Source organism: Neovison vison, chromosome 3, assembly GCF_020171115.1.
Source record: "Neovison vison isolate M4711 chromosome 3, ASM_NN_V1, whole genome shotgun sequence".
NCBI lineage: Eukaryota > Metazoa > Chordata > Mammalia > Carnivora > Mustelidae > Neogale > Neogale vison.
In genome coordinates, this window is record NC_058093.1 from 226,463,339 (window position 1) to 226,482,199 (window position 18,861).

Here is an 18,861-nt window from a genome sequence, read left to right on the forward strand (position 1 = left end):
ATTTTTGGCAAACGTTGAGAGTCCACAGTTTTCTGGTTTGCCTCACGCCGACCTATAAGCTTGTGTTCCTCTTCATCTGGGTTGAAGGCCTCGTCTTCTTAAGGCCCAGGCTCATGCCTTCTCCTCAGAGTCAGTATTGTTGAGATGCCTTGGGAATCTTAAGTCAGTTTTGGTAGAGGTGATGACCAGTTCTGAGCGTTCTGTGTAACTGATGACAACTGCTGGTCAAGCCACTGCCCAATGGCTTCAAGGAGCTCACTGCTTGTCTCCATGGTGGCCAATGAGGATGACTGGAGGGGCCCTGGCAGTGCTACTGACTCATAGTTTCCTTCGTGTTGACTAGTAGCTTTTGTTTCTATTTTTGTTCTTCATGGCACAACACTTTTCAAAGTGCATCTTCAAGAGGGTAATACTGGATCATTTCAAAAATTTTAATCTTTTTGGGGCCACCATTTTTATCCCTGCCAATTGGCTTTGTCCCATTGGTGGAACTTCTCTTTCTTTTTAGTTGTGGAATTTGCTGCTGTGGACTTCCTCTTGGATACAGCCTTGTTGGAATATCTCGTGGATTGGGAGTGTCAGCTGCTCCTCTGCTAAGACATCTCCCAGGGGCAGGAAGCTTCCTTTTTTGGGTCTTTTGACTGTGGGGTTTCCATCTGGATTTCACCACTGACATCAGCATTTTGAGCTTAATGCCCATCTTCTCTGGTTTTTTAGCCACCATCTTACAAGATAGGAATGCTCTTAAAACAGCTGTTTTCTAGAATTCCAGTTGCCTCAGCACATTGATACCTGGCTATAATGACATTTTTATACCTTTCTTTAGTAGCTCTGTTGGGTATCGCTGATGGGATCTTGTAATTGTTTCCTTGTCTGCGTTCTCTTCTCAAGTACATTGGTAATTTGGAGTAAAATGCTTGCTAAGGGCACAGTTTTCTCATAAATATCCAAACTCAGCATAGGAACTAAGATACGATTATAGATCCACCATGCCTTATCTAGGACAATTTCAAAATACCCAGAGTTCTGAATAACCTCAAGTTCTTTTGTTACTATTTGGCAGCAAAACTTGACGTGAACTCTGTAGCAAAACCTGACCTGAATCTCATCTTCATTCCATTTAGTATGACTTTTCATACATTTTGCCTCAAAATTGTGAATGCATTTGATTACAGGGTGATATCCCAAGCCCTACCCGAGCGTATTACATAATCCAAAGTATACACACCATTTTTTCTTTCTAAAATCTCAACGTCTCTAAGTCTGGAAGTACATTCTGTCACAAGAGGACTGTAGGTCTATATCGGCATCATGCAGTTCTGGAATCCCACTGTTACCTATTGACCCCTTACAGATCACCAAACCTTTGAAATTCAGGGAAAGCATACAAATCATCCTAAACTCCCTGGCAGTTAACCATTCATTTGTAATGCAAATGTAGTGTAATTGAAGATACATTTAAAAATCAATGAATAAAAGAAATCGGATTTGGTGTCCTATGTATTTCTCAAAGCTATCTCTTCTCTCCATTCTTGCTTCTCCCCCGTGAGTTCTGGCCTCGCCGCCATCTTCTTTTGTCTGCATTACTGCAGTAACCTCCTAAGTGTTCTCCCTGCCATCTGTCTTGCCCTTCCCCCAGGTCTTCTACACACTGCAGCCAAGTCATCCGCTTTAAAACCCTTTAAGACTCCCTGCTGCCCTCTGGATGAAATCCAGACTCTTCCATGTGGTTTACAAGGCCTTTTTCATATATACTGCCAGCTTGTTGCTTACCTTTCCTCTCCTTTGATTTTAATTAACTAACTTTTATATTTTAAGAGATTGTGAGAGCTGGGGGCAGGAGGAGGGACAGTGGAGGAGGAAGAGAATATATTTTTAAAAAATTTTGGGGCACCTGGGTGGCTCAGTGGTTTAGAGCCTCTGCCTTCGGCTCGGGTCATGATCCCGGGGTCCTGGGATCGAGCCCCGCATGGGGCTCTCTGCTCAGCGGGGAGCCTGCTTCCCCCCATCTCTCTGCCTGCCTCTCTGCCTACTTGTGATCTCTGTCTGTCAAATAAATAAACTAAAAATCTAAAACAAAACAAAACCAATCTATCAATTTAAAAAAAAATAAAAAAAATTAAAAAAATTTTTTTTAAAGATTTATTTATTTATTTTGCTGGGGGTGGGGCTGGGGGAGAAGGAGAGGATAGAGAAAGACAGACTCAAGCACACTCCCCACTGGGCACAGAGCCCATTGTGGGCCTTGATCCCACACCCCGAGCTCATGACCTGAGCCAAAATTAAGACTGGATGCCTAACTGACTGAGCCACGCAGGCAGCCCAGGGAGGAGAAAATCTTAAGCAGCTCAATGCTCAGTGTGGAGCCTGTGGAGCCTGATACTGGGCTTGATCTCCCAACCCTGAGATCATGATGTGAATCCAAGAGCCAGATACTTAACTGACTGAGCCACATCGGCACCCCTCTCTTTGCACTTTACATTCATCTTGAACTTCCTTTGGTCCTTTGAACTGGCCTCTGACCTTTCTCCATGCCATTCCTTCCCTCTTTCCTTATTTCCCTGGCTAACTCCTTTTTCTCCTGCTGAGCTTGGACCAGATGTCACTTCTTCCAGAAACTCTTCCTGACTCCTCTACTTGTGGGAGGGATGCCCTTCTGGCTGTGGACTCGTAGCACCCTGTACCTCCTCTTCATGGGTGGGTGTTGGGCTTCCCCACCAGGCTACTCCCTCCATGAAGGGAGGGATTATGTTTCCCTTGCTTCCAGTAGGCTTCTCCAAGTAAATGCTTAAGAAGCATTTATTGGAAGAACGTATGATTAATTTCACAGAAATTGATTTACATACAGATTAACTTACTGTGTTATGGAAATGACACATTAAGAGTGTAAATTTTATTCTCTAAAGTATGTAATTCAAGTTAGATCCAGTGGGATTTTCAAAATTGGGAGTGCAATGCAAGGAAATTGAACTTGGATCCCTTTGAAATTTGATGGTTAAAAATTTCCTATTTGTCATTACATACCAATGAAACCGTCTTGCCAATTTCTGGTATATAGAAAATTGTAATGAAGCCCATTGTATTGTTAATGTCTGGTTCTATATAACAAGGCTAGTTCTGTATTCTGGCAGGCAGCCCATAGAAACAGCGCTTTGTTGATCTGGTTCATGATGAAATCTGTTCAGTTCCATATAACAGATGCCTTCACCAGTGTCCTTCCAGGAAAGAGCTGATCTTTACAAAGAAAACATTGTTTTGCAACTCATTATATGTAGTATTGTTGCATCTAAATGCTTAAAGAGATTCTTAAAGGTTGCTGGCTTTATACTGATGTTTTTCATGCTGTGGGTCTTTTTTTTTTTTTTTTGCTTTTTTAAAAAAAATTAACATATAATGTATTATTTGCCCCAGTACAGGTCTGTGTATTGTCAGGCTTACACACTTCACAGCACTGACCATAGAATATACCCTCCCCAGTGTCCATAACACAACCACCCTCTCCATTCCCACCTCCCCCCAGCACCCCTCAATTTGTTTTGTGAGATTAAGAGTCTCTTATGGTTTGTCTCCCCCCCAATCCCATCTTATTTCATTTTTTTTACTTTCCTTCCCCCCCAAACTGCCCATTTTGCCTCTCAAATTCCTCCTATCAGGGAGATCATATGATAATTTTCTTTCTCTGATTGACTTATTTTACTCTCATGCTGTGGGTCTTTTCAGGCTGCCCTTGCTCTGAGCCTATAACTGACCTTTGAATCTTCTTTCCTTACAGTGGCCTTATATTAACTTCTCTTTGTTCATTCCAAATTTTTCTTCCTCAGTTGCACATAGGATGTATTAATTAAGGTATAGGCTAAGCTACTATAGCAAAAAGAACAAAAACCCAGCCCAGACTGATGGAGCAGTTTTGTTGTATGTGATAATTCAGGGACCCAGGTTCCTTCTATCTTATGGCTCCTTGTCCCTTAGGATGTTGTCCCCTTGACATGGTTGGAGTTGGGCATTTGATGTTCTTGTTTCCCCTGGCTGGCAGGAGAAAGGGGTGGAGAGCACAACAAGAAAACTCCTTTTACATAGCATGGTATGGAATTGGGACACATCATTTCCTCTCCTATTTTGTGGACCAGAACTTCATCACATGCCCTCATTTCTGTGCCAGCTAGCTTCATGGCCAATGGAATCCATGGAAGAGTGGACTTGGGGGGCAACTTATAGTCTGTTTTGCAGGTAATAAAAGATAGATCTGGGTTTTGAAGCCAGGCCCCCTAGATCCATCTCCTGGATCTTCCATTACATGACACTGTTACACCCCAGAGTACTGCCAGTCTGACCCAGGCCGTGAGGTCCTACTTGGCATCAGTTCTTTATATTTCCTGTCTCGCTTTCCACCAAAGGTCGCGCAGTCACGTGTGGGGTATTTCCTTCCGGTGGAGGAACAATCTGGAGGTTAGTGCTTTCTAGGCAGTGACCTCGTGGCCTGCATAAACAGCAGCCCGTGCTGTGACTGGGAGCCTGGAGAGAGTTAACAAATAGAACCTCATTGTTTATTTTAGTGAAATGTGGCAGCTTATGATAGTTTTGACAGTGAGACATGTGCTGTTTTGATCTCTTGGATAAGATTATCCAGTTTTCAGGCACGTCTCAAAACTCACCAGCATGTTCACATGTTGTTGCTGGGGAAGCCAGGGTTTGGGAGCTGGCTGCCCGTCGGAAGGAAGCTGTTGCTAGAATATAGGTTCTTGTTTTATTACTGTTCCTTGGTTGGTCTCTCCGGAGTCATCGGCCTTTTTGGTTTCAATGTTCTCATTAGCGAAGTGAGATATTGATGCCTCTGATTGACCCCAGGTCATTTGCCCAGTGTGTTATTGCCCTGGCAGGTGGGGGGGGGCGGTTTTTTGCATCTTCAGAACGGTTGTTTTTTTGTGTCCTGCTCTTTGGAGGTATATTTCAAGAGAATGTGTTTAGAGTTTTAAAAGTCACAATTCCATAGTATGTTCTTATAATTGTCTGTATTTCTTTGGTGTTAGTTGTGATCTCTCCTCTTTCATTCTTGATTTTATTTATTTGGGTCCTTTCTCTTTTCTTTTTGATAAGTCTGGCCAGGGGTTTATCAATCTTATTAATTCTTTCAAAGAATGAGCTCCTAGTTTCGTTGAGGGTTGCTGGGGGGAGGGGGGTTGGGAGAAGGGGGGTGGGGTTATGGACTTTGGGGAGGGTATGTTCTATGGTGAGTGCTGTGAAGTGTGTAAACCTGGCGATTCACAGACCTGTACCCCTGGGGATAAAAATATATTATATGTTCATTAAAAAAAAAAATCGCAAAAAAAAAAAAGTCACAATTCCATTCCATTGTTCCAGTTCGCTTGGTTCCACGATCACAGTTTCTGGTTTAGTAAGTCTAGGATGGGGCCCCACATAGAAAACACTGGTCCTGTGGCTATAGCTACAGCTCATTTCTGGGTACTGCTTCTTCCTTTCGTTCCGTCTGCAGTAGTGAAGATCCTGAGATCCTGTTTCTTGCCCTTGACTCTTTGAGGTCAAGGAGTGGTACCTATTCCCCTGCTGTTAACTGGCCCGGGGATTCTTCACCAGTGCAGGATGCTTCATTAACCCTGTCCTCAGTTGCCTGGTTTGAGTGTGCTATCTGTGTCTCTGCAAGGCTCTGGATGATTCCACACTCAATGAGGATCTTTTGAATAGACGAATGAGTCAGGCTGGGGTTTGTATTTTCTGAAACAAAGGGTCTTCTCTCCTTTTCTCTTGGTGACCTTGTCCTTCAAGAGGAATAATTTAGGGTCTCTGTCAGGGATTACTCTGCTTCGAGGATCCCTTCCTTCCTCTCCAATGCCAAAGATCAGGAACACTGGCGCAGGGCAGAGAACGATGCCAATAGCATTGTTACATTTCCATGGTACTTTCAGGCATGCTGATTGTAGTGTAAGCATTTCAAGGGCACACTGCTAGAGGGGTGGCCAGCACAGCGGGTCTCTAATGACACCCCATGCAGATTGGAGTAGAGTACAAGAACTATTAACTACTCACCCCCTCCCCACATATGGATATGTGTGCATGCAAGTCTGTATGGATGTGCATGTGGTACACACACACTCACAGTTTTGTTCTTTGTTTTGAATGCCACACAACTGATGGGCACTGGCATCCCTGTTCTTGGGGGCGTAGTGTGATCACCCGCAGAGAAGCCGCCGCTCCTTCCAAAACCGAACCCATGTAAGATTTGCCCTTTAATTAGCATCTGCAGCTGTGCCATTAGCAGGGTTTGTCTCTGTTGGCCTGAATGCCTTTGCTTTAAAAGAGCAAGTCCGTTATAGCTCCAAGCCAGCCTTGTCTGTCAGCTGCTGGGCCTTCTCCACCATCTGCAGGGTGATCACATTGTTTAGGACTGTTTCACTGTAGGGCTCTTTCCTCCTCCTGGCTCCCCGGCCTTTGATTACTGTGCCTCGGTGATTGCCGTTCGGGTGACCTGCAGCTGCTCGATGTGGGCAGGGACCCCGCACATCCTTCTGTGCGGGATGGTTGCCTCTATACTAATGGGCCAATGGACCAGTTCCTTTCCGGCCCTTTGTTGCCTGTGATCCTGGCGAGGTAGGCAGGTCCTGTCATGTCCAGGTAGTCACTGAAGAAAAACGCAAGCATCAGGAGGGTCGGCTAGATTCAGGGCTCCTCTGCTGTAGAAACTTTTCATCTAGTGGATGGATTCCAGGAACCGCTTTGTCTCTACACCTTCATTAGCACTGTGCTAGCCACTTCAGAATCACCTGGAGTGCTCCCTAAAAATGCACATTTCTGCACCTCACGCAGGGTCCCTGAGATTTTTAACAGGCTCCCTGAATTGAATGGTTGGGATGGGAGTGAGACACACTTTACCCTTTCAGTCTGTTTCATGTTTACTCTTGTTGATGCTACTAGAATTCCAGCCCCATGAAGGCCAGAGACTTGTTTGTTATAGTCTCTGCTGTTTTCCTAGTATCTAAGAACAGTGCCTGACACATAGCAGGCACTCAATTTTTTTTTTTTTTTTTGCTGAATGTGTTTTATTTTATTTTAAGGATTTTATTTATTTAATAGAGAGAGACACAGCGAAAGGGGGAACACAAGCAGGGGGAGTGGGAGAGGGAGAAGCAGGCTTCTTTTTTTTTTTTTTTTTTAAAGATTTTATTTATCCATTGGACAGACAGTAGTAGTAGACACAAGTAGGCAGAGAGAGAAGCAGGCTTCTTGCTGAGCAGGGAGCCTGATGTGGGGCTCGAACTCAGGACCCTGGGATCATAACCTGAGCCGAAGGCAGACATTTATTGACTGAGCCACCCAGGCCGCCCCAGATGAATATGTTTATTTTTTAAAAAGTAGTTCCTTAGGTTCCTTCAGTTGGGCAGGCAGGTTTGATAAGCCCTGTCCTCGAGGATTTACCAGGTTCATTAGGTAAGAAGCCACATTTTGTGGGGACAGCGCCTTACCAGGCAACTCTGAGTAGTTAAAGTCCTGGACGGAATCATGCTTTTGGACAAAACCAGGTCCTGTGAATGAATTGTCTGGCATAGCCTGGGTGGTGATTTGGGCCCTAAATTGTTTATAGTGTTCTGCTGACCCTGGTGTTTTGTTCATAGCAAGTCATCGAATGGAGACTTGAAGACTCTTAGTTTTTGACCTTTGATGATGTTTTTGGAACCTCTTGACTTGGTGCCATTTTCTGAAACTGTCCAAGTCGTGTTCTTCACTGTATGTCTAAGCTCAACAGCAAGATGATGGTGCTTGGGTTGGCCACACACAAGCCATATTCCCCGTGGGCTCCGTTTATAACAGAATGGGCAACTCTACCCTAGTAGGATGGTTTTAGAGTAGAAGTGACATCTTGGGACAGCCAAATTTGCTCAGTAAATTTCCAGATTAAGTTCTCAAATGGCGGGCGCTTGGAATTTTTAGTATGGTAATGTGGAATCTTGTCGATGGGTCAAGTTTGATTAGTCTTTGATAAGGACCCAGTCTATTTAGAGGTTTGTCATTTCGTGTCTATTTTGTCCCATGTTGTGGAGCCTGCTGCCTAGCAGCTGTTGTAATTTTTGTCGCTTGTCTTCTCAATCAACCCTGGTTTTGAAGAAATGAAAAGTTGTTTGACTCAGAAAAGACTAATCTACTTTTGGCGGGGGTTTTTAGCTCAGGAAATTGGACCTTCTGAATAGGAGCAAAGAATACGTATCTTTTGCCTTTTAAGAGATGGTTCTTCTTTTCTGAACTATTTTACTGGTCACTTCAAAATAGAATCTTCAGGAATAGTTGTGAAGTATTAAATAGTGGTCAGTTTGTGAGCTCTTAAATGTTGCCAGTGGTGCTATCTGTTTGACTTTGTCATCCTCAGACTTACAAGGCATTTCTTATTCACACATCTTTAATAGAGTCAGGTTAGAACATTTATAACTGTGATGTGTCGTCATAAATATGCATTGTTCTTATTTTAAGATGTTTCCATTCTAAAAGCACGAGTACTTCTGTTGTTATCGGTGAATTTTTTTTTTATATTTAAGACCTTTTTGATGGCAATATATATTTAAAACAGACGTAAAAATTGGCATTCACCCACATATCCAGGTCCTATAAAGAACCAGGTTGGGATGAGTGGGTGAGCTTTAAGGGAGCCAGGTGGCTCCTGCGGGCTCTTCTAGGGCTGGGACTGGTAGCTTTCAATCTGCTGTGAATTTGGGGGGAAATAAAGTCTGCATTTTAGCAGCTACCCCTTCTAAGTGTGACTCTTCTTGTGGGTTCATAAAAATTTTTCCTGTAATTGCAGTGGAAATGGAACCTTACTCTTCAAATTGTCCAGTATCTGGTTGACTCTCTGCTCCTTGCAAGATGTCATGTGAACGGGGGAGACTCCCAGATGATACAGAGCCCTTCGGGAGGACATGTGGATCCCTGGCTCCCCCAAGGGTCTCTGATGTGGGATTCACTTGGTGCTGGGCAGAATCTTTACTGGGCCAGCCTGCGGCCTCTGCGGATATGTGCAGATGCTCAGTGTCTCACTTGACTGGAGCTTTCTTCTAATTCTGGACCAAAAGCAAACAGGAGTTTGGAGGAGGATGGAGAGAATTCACATCCCAAAATTGGCTTCTGGAATGCAGTAGTTGGAGAGATTTAATTTTTTTTTTTTTTAAGATGTTTATTTGGATCTTGCCACTTTCCAGAAAGGATTTGAGACAACTTAAAACAAAAGATATTTATAGCATCGCTCACAAAATGGGAAATCAGAGCAAAGGACAGGAAGAGAATTGAGTAAGGGTTGACATGACTGCAAAGATGATCGAAACGTGTCCCAGCTTCTCCCAGCCAGAGAGGGAAGGATCACATAGCCAAGGGTGAGAAAGGAAGGTTCTTGACCAGCAGTGGAGGAACTCCTTGGTGCCAGGCACAGTATTGTGAGACAATTAGTCCCATCCCATTCTATAGCCGGTGAAACTGAAGGGCAGAGAGCTGAAGTCACCAGGCTGTGGTTTGAAGCCTCTTGGGCAAATTGGCCTCAATGCTGTCTGTTGACTCAGAATATCACACTCAGTTATCATCAGAAGCAGGAAGGATTTCAGTTTTTTGGAGTGGAAGAAATTTTTTGCTAATCGGACATTTTCCTTGAGGCTCTACTTTATATTCTTTTTTCTTAAGATTTTATTTATTTATTAGAGTGAGCGTTGGACGTGGGGGTGGGGAGAGCAGAGGGAGAGGTGCAAGTAGATCCCTTCACTGAGTGCAGAGCCAGAAGGCAGGGCTCATTCTCATGACCCTGAGATCATGACCTGAGCTGAAATCAAGAGCAGGAAACTCAATGGACTGAGCCACCCAGGCGTCCCTATATTCTTTTTCCGGACTTTATTCCTATGTATGTATTTAACAAATGTAATATTTTTTTTTTGTCACGAAAAGGAGGTTGTACTTTATCCCGTATAGGATGTCGCTTTATATTATCATGGGCAGCTTTCCACAGCTGTATGAATAGATTGATTCTGTTCATTTTTGATATCTACAACATCTCCCATTATTAAGATATACCATATTTCAGCAGTTTCTTAATGATGGATGTTTGGGCGATTCCCAGGCTTTTCTTCCCCTGTGTTAAAAACAGTGCAACAGTGAATCTATGTATCTATCGATCTACAAACTACTATAAGTTCCTGTAAAACAAATTGTCAGAAGTGGAATTACGAGGTCAGAGAGTATGCTCACATTTAAATTTTTAATAGAAAGGATCAGATGACTGTTGCAGGAAAAGATTGTATCATATTTATTGCTTGCCTTCTCTAGTCTGCTGGGTGCTGAGAGAAATGCAAAAAGGATACTGGAGTGTTTGTTGTCCTCTAGCAATTTCCATCGACACTGTGTACCTGATCCTAGGGAATGTCTGGGGTGTCGATTTGGGTGGGTGGGTGGGTGAGTGGGTGGATTTAATTCAACTTTTCAAGCTTGCCTTGCAAACATTGTGCATCGTGTCTGGGACTAGTCTTTCATTATATTGATTCTCTTGGGTATCAGATGTAATTTCCTTAGGGCAGGGACCTCATCCTACAAGGCTTACTGTAGGCCTCCCACATCTAGGTAGCTTTGTGGAGACATTGTAATTATAATGCGTCAAGCAGCATTTGAGGCTCTAATTGAGATGTTCCATTTTTTGGGGTGTATGAAGAATTAATAACTTTGGCATTCTCTACAGGTCATGGAATATCAGCCTGGAGGAGACTTGCTGTCACTTTTGAATAGATATGAGGACCAATTAGATGAAAATATGATTCAGTTTTACCTAGCCGAACTGATTTTGGCTGTTCACAGCGTTCATCAGATGGGATATGTACATCGGTAAGTGAGACTTTCTGGTAAGTGTACTGAGAATTTATCTGTATCACCTAAGAATTCCCACAATGGAGTGAATAGGTGAATAAATTCAGCTTCAAAATGATGCTCCATCCAAATATTAACCCGTCTTAACTGCAACTGGCTGAAAGTATATTTTCCAGAGAGGCAGACATTTCAGCTTTACCCATTCAACAGTGAAATAGATCTCGAATTATAACGTTTTCAAGTTTGCTAATAAGATCTGTGAATGTAGCTGATAAGACTGAGAACTCTTGCATGGGTTCCTTGAGTTATATGGTGGAAAAAATGAATTCGATTTGCAGAAGGAACCTGCAAACCGAGGAATGGAAGACCACGCAGTAGTACTTCTGACCACACTCATTAGTAATTTACAAAGGTGTTCCGTCAAACCCTTAGTCAAAAAGTGTCTCTTTACATCCTCACTCATATGGTGTTTTATGTACACCCGAGAATGTTTCCTTTCCCTCCCTCCATCCTTTTTGTTTTCCTTCTCCTTCCCTTTCTCTTCCTCCTTCTCCTCCTTTTTCTTACTTAAATTTTTTTTGCAGAATGTTTGCTTATTATTTATATCTATCAATAGGGAGGTCTATATAGCAGAATCTAGACACTGAGATGGTTGGCTGAATCAATATCCGAGGTTAGCAGTTGCTTGCTGATTTGCATGGAGAAGACAACACTAATTTGTGGCCCTGATTTTCTTAGAGACATCAAACCCGAGAATATTCTCATTGACCGAACAGGACACATCAAGCTTGTGGATTTCGGATCAGCGGCTAAAATGAACTCAAATAAGATGGTAACAAAATGGACTAAGATAGCTCAATAGAGATTGTGCTACAAAGGGTTCTGTGGTCCTCATAAGTTTGGAAAATATGGGATAACTTTGAGTGATGTTTTGGAATCTTCAGCTGCCAGTGTATGACATGATTTCTCCAGGGGTGAAGGTGGGGATGGGGACATAGAGCTATTTCCCAGACTTGCTTGACCTTGGCACCCTGTTAATACTCTACAAAACATTTTTAGGAGCATCCTTATGGTTTGGTTAAAACATAAAGGGAAAAATGCTCACTTTTGTTTTTCTTTTCACTTCCCTTATTATAGATTGTCTTCTGTAATCTTATTTATTTCACATCTCTATTTTCTATTCAGCAAAGTTGAAAGAAATCACTGGCACATTTGAACCAAATATCCTTAAGCATTAAGAACTAACTGCTCAAAATGTCATTTTGAAGTCCTGGATCTCTGGTAAAAATTAAGCTGTATTTCCCATGCTAAATAAGAAGGCAAGAGGGTACCTGCTGAGATCAAGAGCAAGAATACTTGAGGGAAAAGATGACAAAGTAAAAAAAAAAAAAAAAGTCCATAGATTTAAAAACAAACCCTAATGAAATTGATACATACTGAAGTGAACTGTCATGTCATTTGTTCAAAACACTGGTAGGTCTAAGAGAAAAATTAACTTAGATCTTAAAACTTATTTTTCAACTGACCCATTTGGTCAAATTTTTAGGAACATGGCTTTTCATTCTTTCTCAGTAAAATACTGATTCTAGTTAAAATGCACAAATTAAGTGGTTAGGGAGGTTACTCTGTAAAATGCCCCTCTTCCCAACCTCTGAAAATTCAGTACTTATAAAGGGAAATATGTAAAATTGCTTTTTTTCTCAAGTTCCTTGGAGGAAAGGTAGGTGTTATCAGGTTGATATTAGGAAAAAAGTTTGGGGTTATGTTAACTCTTTGCACTCCAGGCTCTGGCTTCCCTATTTGGCAGACTGGAGGCCTACTTGAGATACATTTACTTGGTGTTCAGATCCTTGGAAAAACAGTCTCCCTAGGCACTGTTTCTCCTGCCACCCCATTATGTTCTTGTAATCGATTCCACTTGATCATTACAATGAGAATTAGATTATAGGATCAAAACATTTTATGTCTTAAAAATGGGCAGTGCAAAAACAGGCATGAAAACTTGGTTGTTGAATCTAGTGGAATAAAGCACAGGAAAAAAGTTAAGTAATGGAAAGGGTTATCATCTAGGATTCAAAAACTTGTGCGTGGGTGACCTTGATAAACTCGTGCATCTAGAAATAAACTGAAGCATGGATACATGGTCTAATAATTGAAGCATAGATACATGCTCAGCTCTGGATGCCATTGACACTGACCATTGATGTTTTGCCCTGGATAGTTCTTTATTGTGGGGGGCTCTCCTGTTATTATAGGATATTTAGCTACATTCCTGGCCTCTATCTACTAGATGCCAATAACACCCACTCCTCCAGCTGTGAAAACCAGAAATGTCTCCAGACATGGCAGAGGGTTCCATCGGAGACAAAATCACCCCTGGTTGAGAACCATCCCAAGTCGACTGAGAAACATCAGGCAGCTTATTAATGAGAGCCGGCTGTAGGTATTCACAATAAGAATACCTACTTGGAAAACTAGATTAAGATCCAAAGTCTCTGCTTGTTAAACAAATGGGAATAAGGAGTAAGTTCCATCCCTGCATCTAGAATCACTCACTCTCTTCCGAGCCCCAAGTGGAGAGAGTGGACTTTCATTCATTTCAGGTTTCTGTTTTTCAGTCTTTCAGACTATCCCTTTTCAGTTCTTCTAATTGGAACAACCTTCACTTCAGGCGCGCAGTCTTCCAGAGTTACTCGGGTTTATTTGCAGCTCATTGCTCAACCCCTGATTATTCTGGTGAAGGAGAAAAACCACTCAGTCCTGCATCCTTGGGAGGTGTGCACCTCCTCTTCTCTTGGAGGAAGAATCGCCTCTCCAGAAATTTGTGCTTTTAGGGCCAAAATGTGACAAGCACATAGCAAGGAATTCTTAGCATTGTTTTAAGTGAAAAGGCCTTTTGATTAATCTATAGTCTAGATGAACTCAAGTATGAATATAGAATTATACTTTTAAAGAAAATTTTTTTAACTAAATTATTTATTTTTAATAAACATATAATATATTTTTATCCCCAGGGGTACAGGTCTGTGAATTGTCAGGTTTACACACTTCACAGCACTCACCCTCTCCAGTGTCCATAACTCCACCCCCCTATCCCAACCCCCCTCCCCCCAGCAACCCTTAGTTTGTTTTGTGAGATTAAGAGTCACTTATGGTTTGTCTCCCTCCCAATCCCATCTTGTTTCATTTATTTTTTGATCCATGGAAGTGGGTTAAACTTTTTAAAAGATTTTATTTGAGAGAGAGTGTGTCCCGGGGAAGAAGAGAGGGGGAGAGAGAAGGAAGGGGAAAGAATCTCAGGCAGACTCTGCAGTGAGCACAGAGCCCGTTGCCCCTTGTGGGGCTCAGTATCACCACCTTGAGATCATGACCTGAGCCAAAACCAAGACTCAGACGCTCAACTGGCTGAGTCACCCAGGCATCCCAACATGTGTCACACACTTTCTTTCTTTTTTTTAATTAAAAGATTTTATTTATTTATTTGCCAGAGCGAGAGAGTAGGTAGAGCAGCAGGCAGAGGTAAAGGGAGAAGCAGGTTCCCTGCTGAGCAGAGAGCCTGATGTGGGACTCAATTCCAGGACCCCAGGGATCATGACCTGAACAGAAGGCAGACGTTTAACTGACTGAGCCACCCAGACGTCCCCCAACATGTGTCTCTTTTAAGTAGAATGTTTTATAGGCCTAAAGGTGTTCTAAATGTTTTTTTGTACTCAAATATATGAAATATAATCTATGTTTACTGAAACTCATGTATGTTACTCACCCAAAATCAATCTTTTCCCTACTACTCTCAAACATTATCTATGAATTTAGCCATTTGGGACTTGGGGATTGTTGAGTTTTCCATTTTCCATTGTCATTATTTCAGGCTTCTTAGCATGTTGCTTTGAAGCATTCTTAAAAACAGTGGGGAACTGTACTGCCCAGAGGTTTGGGTGTCGAGCTAAATCTTGCCATCCACTCACTCTGTGCCCTAAGGCTACCCATTTCACCTTAGTTGACTCTCAACGAGTGGCAAATAGCAAAATCTTCCAACCTGTCTCATTCAGCTGTCACACAAACCCTTGGAAGGAGATGGTCAATAAAGAGCCATATAGCAATGGCACCCCGCTGACTCAGTAGGGAGAGCATGTGAGTCTTGATCTCAGGGTCATGAGTTTGAACCCTGTGCTGGGGGTAGAGATTACTTAAAAAATATTAATTTAAAAAAGGGGGGGGCGCCTGGGTGGCTCAGTGGGTTTAAGCCTCTTCCTTCAGCTCAGGTCATGATCCCGGGGTCCTGGGATCGAGCCCTATATCGGGCTTTCTGCTCAGCAGGGAGCCTGCTTCCCCACCCCTCCGCCACTACCCTCTGCCTGCTTCTCTGCCTACTAGTGATCTCTGTCAAGTAAATAAATAAAAATCTTAAAAGAAAAAAAAAAAGAGCCATATAGCATGTTAAGTGTTAATCAGCCTCCTTGGGCAGTTGAAAATCCATAGGAGATAGCCTTTTTTGACATTTACTAGAAGTGAGAAGATTTAATCCTTTACCCCCAAGAGGAACAAAATAATGAGATACCATTCCCCTCCCCAACTCTCCATTCCACGCCCTGCTTTTGCAGGTGGATGTTTCTGCCCTGCGTAGCCACATGGGGAAAGTTAGGTTGAAATAGTTTCATGTTTAAGCATTTTATGTGAAAAGGATTAGGGGGAAACAGACAGTAGATTTCTTACTTTCTTCCCATCTGCTTGTGAAAGAATCCGTTAATCCTTTTTTGTTTCTTTTCTTAACCTCTCTGTCTCCTGAAATAGGACTTCATCTTCTCCTAGTCATTTTCTTTTCTTTTCTTTTCTTTTTTTTAATATTTTATTTATTTATCTGACAGACAGAGATCACAAGCAGGCAGAGAGGCAGACAGAGGAGGTAGAGGAATAAGGCTCCCCGCTGAGCAGAGAGCCCGACGTGGGGCTCCATCCCACGACCCCGAGATCATGACCCCAGCCAAAGGCAGAGGCCTAAACCACTGAGCCACCCAGGTGCCCCTCCTAGTCATTTTCTTACTTCCTCCTGCTGAACTGGTGTATTTTCATCCCTGTGGATACAGTGAAAATTAACTAAAGTTTAGTAAAACTTGTCAGATGGTACCCGGTGCATGGCTCCGTGTTTAATATCTTACCCAGATGCACTGGCTGTGAATTGCCACCAGAGGAGAGCAAAAGCATCTTGCAAAATCCTTGTTAGGATGTGTGACATTGAGTGTTCAGTGGGTTGAAGGTGCATGGAGGTCAATAAACAATGGAAATTTAGCAGTCATTAAATTGTCATTAAAAACCTTTGTAGGGGCGCTGAGGTGGCTCAGTGGGTTAAGCCTCTGCCTTTGGCTCAGGTCATGATCTCAAGGTCCTGGGATCAAGCACTGCATCCAGCTCTCTGCTCAGCGGGGAGCCTGCTCCCCGCTTTCTCTCTGCCTACTTGTGATCTCTCTCTCTGTCAAATAAATCAATATAATCTTAAAAAAAAAAACAAACCTTTGTAAATTGCTATTAAGCACCTAATGTACTTTATGCAGGAGATGTGCATGATGGAAGCTAGGGATATTTTCCCTTAAAATTTAGAAAATTACAAAGTGGCTAAACATAAATGTGTATAATCACATGCCTGTTGTGGGACAGGAATTAGGGAGTTAACCTGACTCTCTTGGGTAAGTCTCGTCATGAGTTTGAAAATGAGGCAGTGATGACTTACACCCCATGCTGGGTCATGCTGATAAACACAGCCCAGTCGAGTTCCTTTCCACTCTGTGCACTGCAAACAGGGAGAACGGAGTATTCTCAATCCAATGTGATGATAAAATAAAACCCAACAAGTGCCAAGATGTGTATTTGAGGATTGCATAGTAACAGTTCTGCAAGGTAATTAGGCATAGAGGGTAAGCACTTAATGGTGACATTAGTTTTTCTTCTCTTGTTTTCATATTAAAAAAAAATATTGTCAGTATTGAGGGTTTTTACCAAAGCCCTGTAGTTTAATCCTAATCCCGTGCTGAGCTCATTAACATTTACACACACATTAAAAGATAGAAGTTTTAGCGTGGGCTCCCCAGCATCAAGGCTTTCTCATGGCTTAAGCTGCTTTCAGTTTCTCCTGCTTAAGCTGCCCGTAGACCAGATATTGTCTTTTTCTCCCCACTTTTGTCTATCAGCACTGGCTTGTGGCTTTCTTGTGCATTGTGACCATCTAGGTTTTCCCAGTGTGTACTTGCAGTGAAAAAAAATTTTTTTTAAAGATTTAATTTTATTTTTAAAGTAATTTCTATACCCACTATGGGGCTCAAACTCACAACCCCCGAGATCAAGAGTTGCATGCTTCACTGAGCTGGCCAGGGACCCCTCAGTGGAAATTCTGTTGCCCAAAGCAATGGATGACTGGTGTCAAGAATACCAGTATCACACTGCTGTCCAGATTTAGGGTTTGGAAAAGCCTATGGTGGGCTTGAGAGAAGGGGTGAAAAGAGAAAGAGTAGGGAGAATGGGTCTGTTTCCTACAACCGTGGGTCATTGGGGCAGAGGGATGGACAAGATTAAAGTTACAGGCTGGAAGAGCTTGAGTGTCCATCCCTAGGGAAGGGATATAAAACCCAGCCTTGAAGATGTGTGGCCATACCTATAAAATCTGTAACGTCTCTCAGGGGCGCTCAACATCATTTAATGGGGAGAAGGTTCTTTTGTGCCCATGTAACTGCTCATGTGAGAGAAGCCTTTCAAAAGGCAGGATTATTGGACAACTGTAGGATTATTGGACAACTGTAGGATTATTGGTTAACACAGATACGACTAACATCAGGCCCTTTCTGTTTGATGGGGAAGAAGTCAGAGAGGTGATTCTTAGCCTTTAAATTTCATGGGTCAATAAGACTTCAAAACAATTTTCAAATCTGAAAGGGTTGCCGGCTGACTGTTGTCTAGGAAGGGGTTGGGGGGGGTAGAAAACCTTTCATCAACATCATTTTGAGAAACAAAGGACATATAAACACTAAAACAGAAGGACAAATTCTTAGAAGAAAGGACAGTTCTTCAAATGGGTTATATTTAGCTTTAGGAAAAGACCTATTACATTGTCCTAGCCTTTCTTTGCCAAGGTCAGGTGCTCTGAGTGCCAATGGATTGGAGGGCTCTGGATTTCTGAGCATTGGGAAGGGAACCATAGGACCAGGAGTTGGGGGTGAGGAAAATGAACTCATTAACGTTGGACTTCTGGTGGAAGATATTTATCATGTCTTTCCCTGTGGGTGGCTCGAAGTAGGATTGTTGATTCCAGATATTTAAGCTTGAGATACAACGAGTTTGCAAATATTGTTTTGCCCCAGCTAGCTGCCAGGTTTTCAATAACGGCTAGATTGATCTTATAGATTAATCTTTAGGATTTATTATCATTTTGCTGATTTCATAAGAGAAGCTCTGGGTAGCGTGTATCAGGAAAGACCTCTTCTGTCCTAGTTATATACCGGACTCTTATTTGTGTAACCAAAGGGTGTATATCATCAACAACTCTTGCCCTTTTGCCTTTGGATTATATCATGTTCTTCTTTTTTTAAAAATTTAATTAGTAAATCGTTTGCATTTCCTGATGGCATGCCACTTGACAGAAGGTTTAAGTGCCTGGGAGAATAGTAATCAGTGGCAAATCAGCTTGTAGCCTGAAATGTGGTTGTTTGGCAGTCTATTTGAGAATAATTGAAAGTTTGCTGTGTTCATTTTATTTATGGGTTTCCAGGTGAATGCCAAGCTCCCAATTGGGACTCCAGATTATATGGCCCCTGAAGTGTTGACTGTGCTGAATGGGGATGGGAAAGGCACCTACAGTCTCGACTGTGACTGGTGGTCGGTGGGTGTGATCGCCTACGAGATGGTTTACGGAAGGTCCCCGTTCACTGAGGGGACCTCAGCCAGAACCTTCAATAACATCATGAATTTCCAGGTAAAGAGCCATTCATAGATTCCAAGGTAATATGGAGAGCTGTCATTTAAAAATGTGTGAGTGAACTT

At 42.5% G+C, this 18,861-nt stretch overlaps 1 protein-coding gene across 1 annotated transcript in view; it reads left to right on the forward strand.

Annotated features, from left to right (window-relative positions):
* CIT (citron rho-interacting serine/threonine kinase) overlaps positions 1–18,861 on the forward strand; it is a 168,116-nt gene that overhangs the window by 22,536 nt on the left and 126,719 nt on the right. The window contains exons 6-8 of the mRNA XM_044244172.1: positions 10,712–10,854; positions 11,575–11,668; positions 18,590–18,793. Coding sequence (XP_044100107.1) covers positions 10,712–10,854; positions 11,575–11,668; positions 18,590–18,793 — 441 coding nt within the window. The remainder of the gene's footprint in view (positions 1–10,711; positions 10,855–11,574; positions 11,669–18,589; positions 18,794–18,861) is intronic.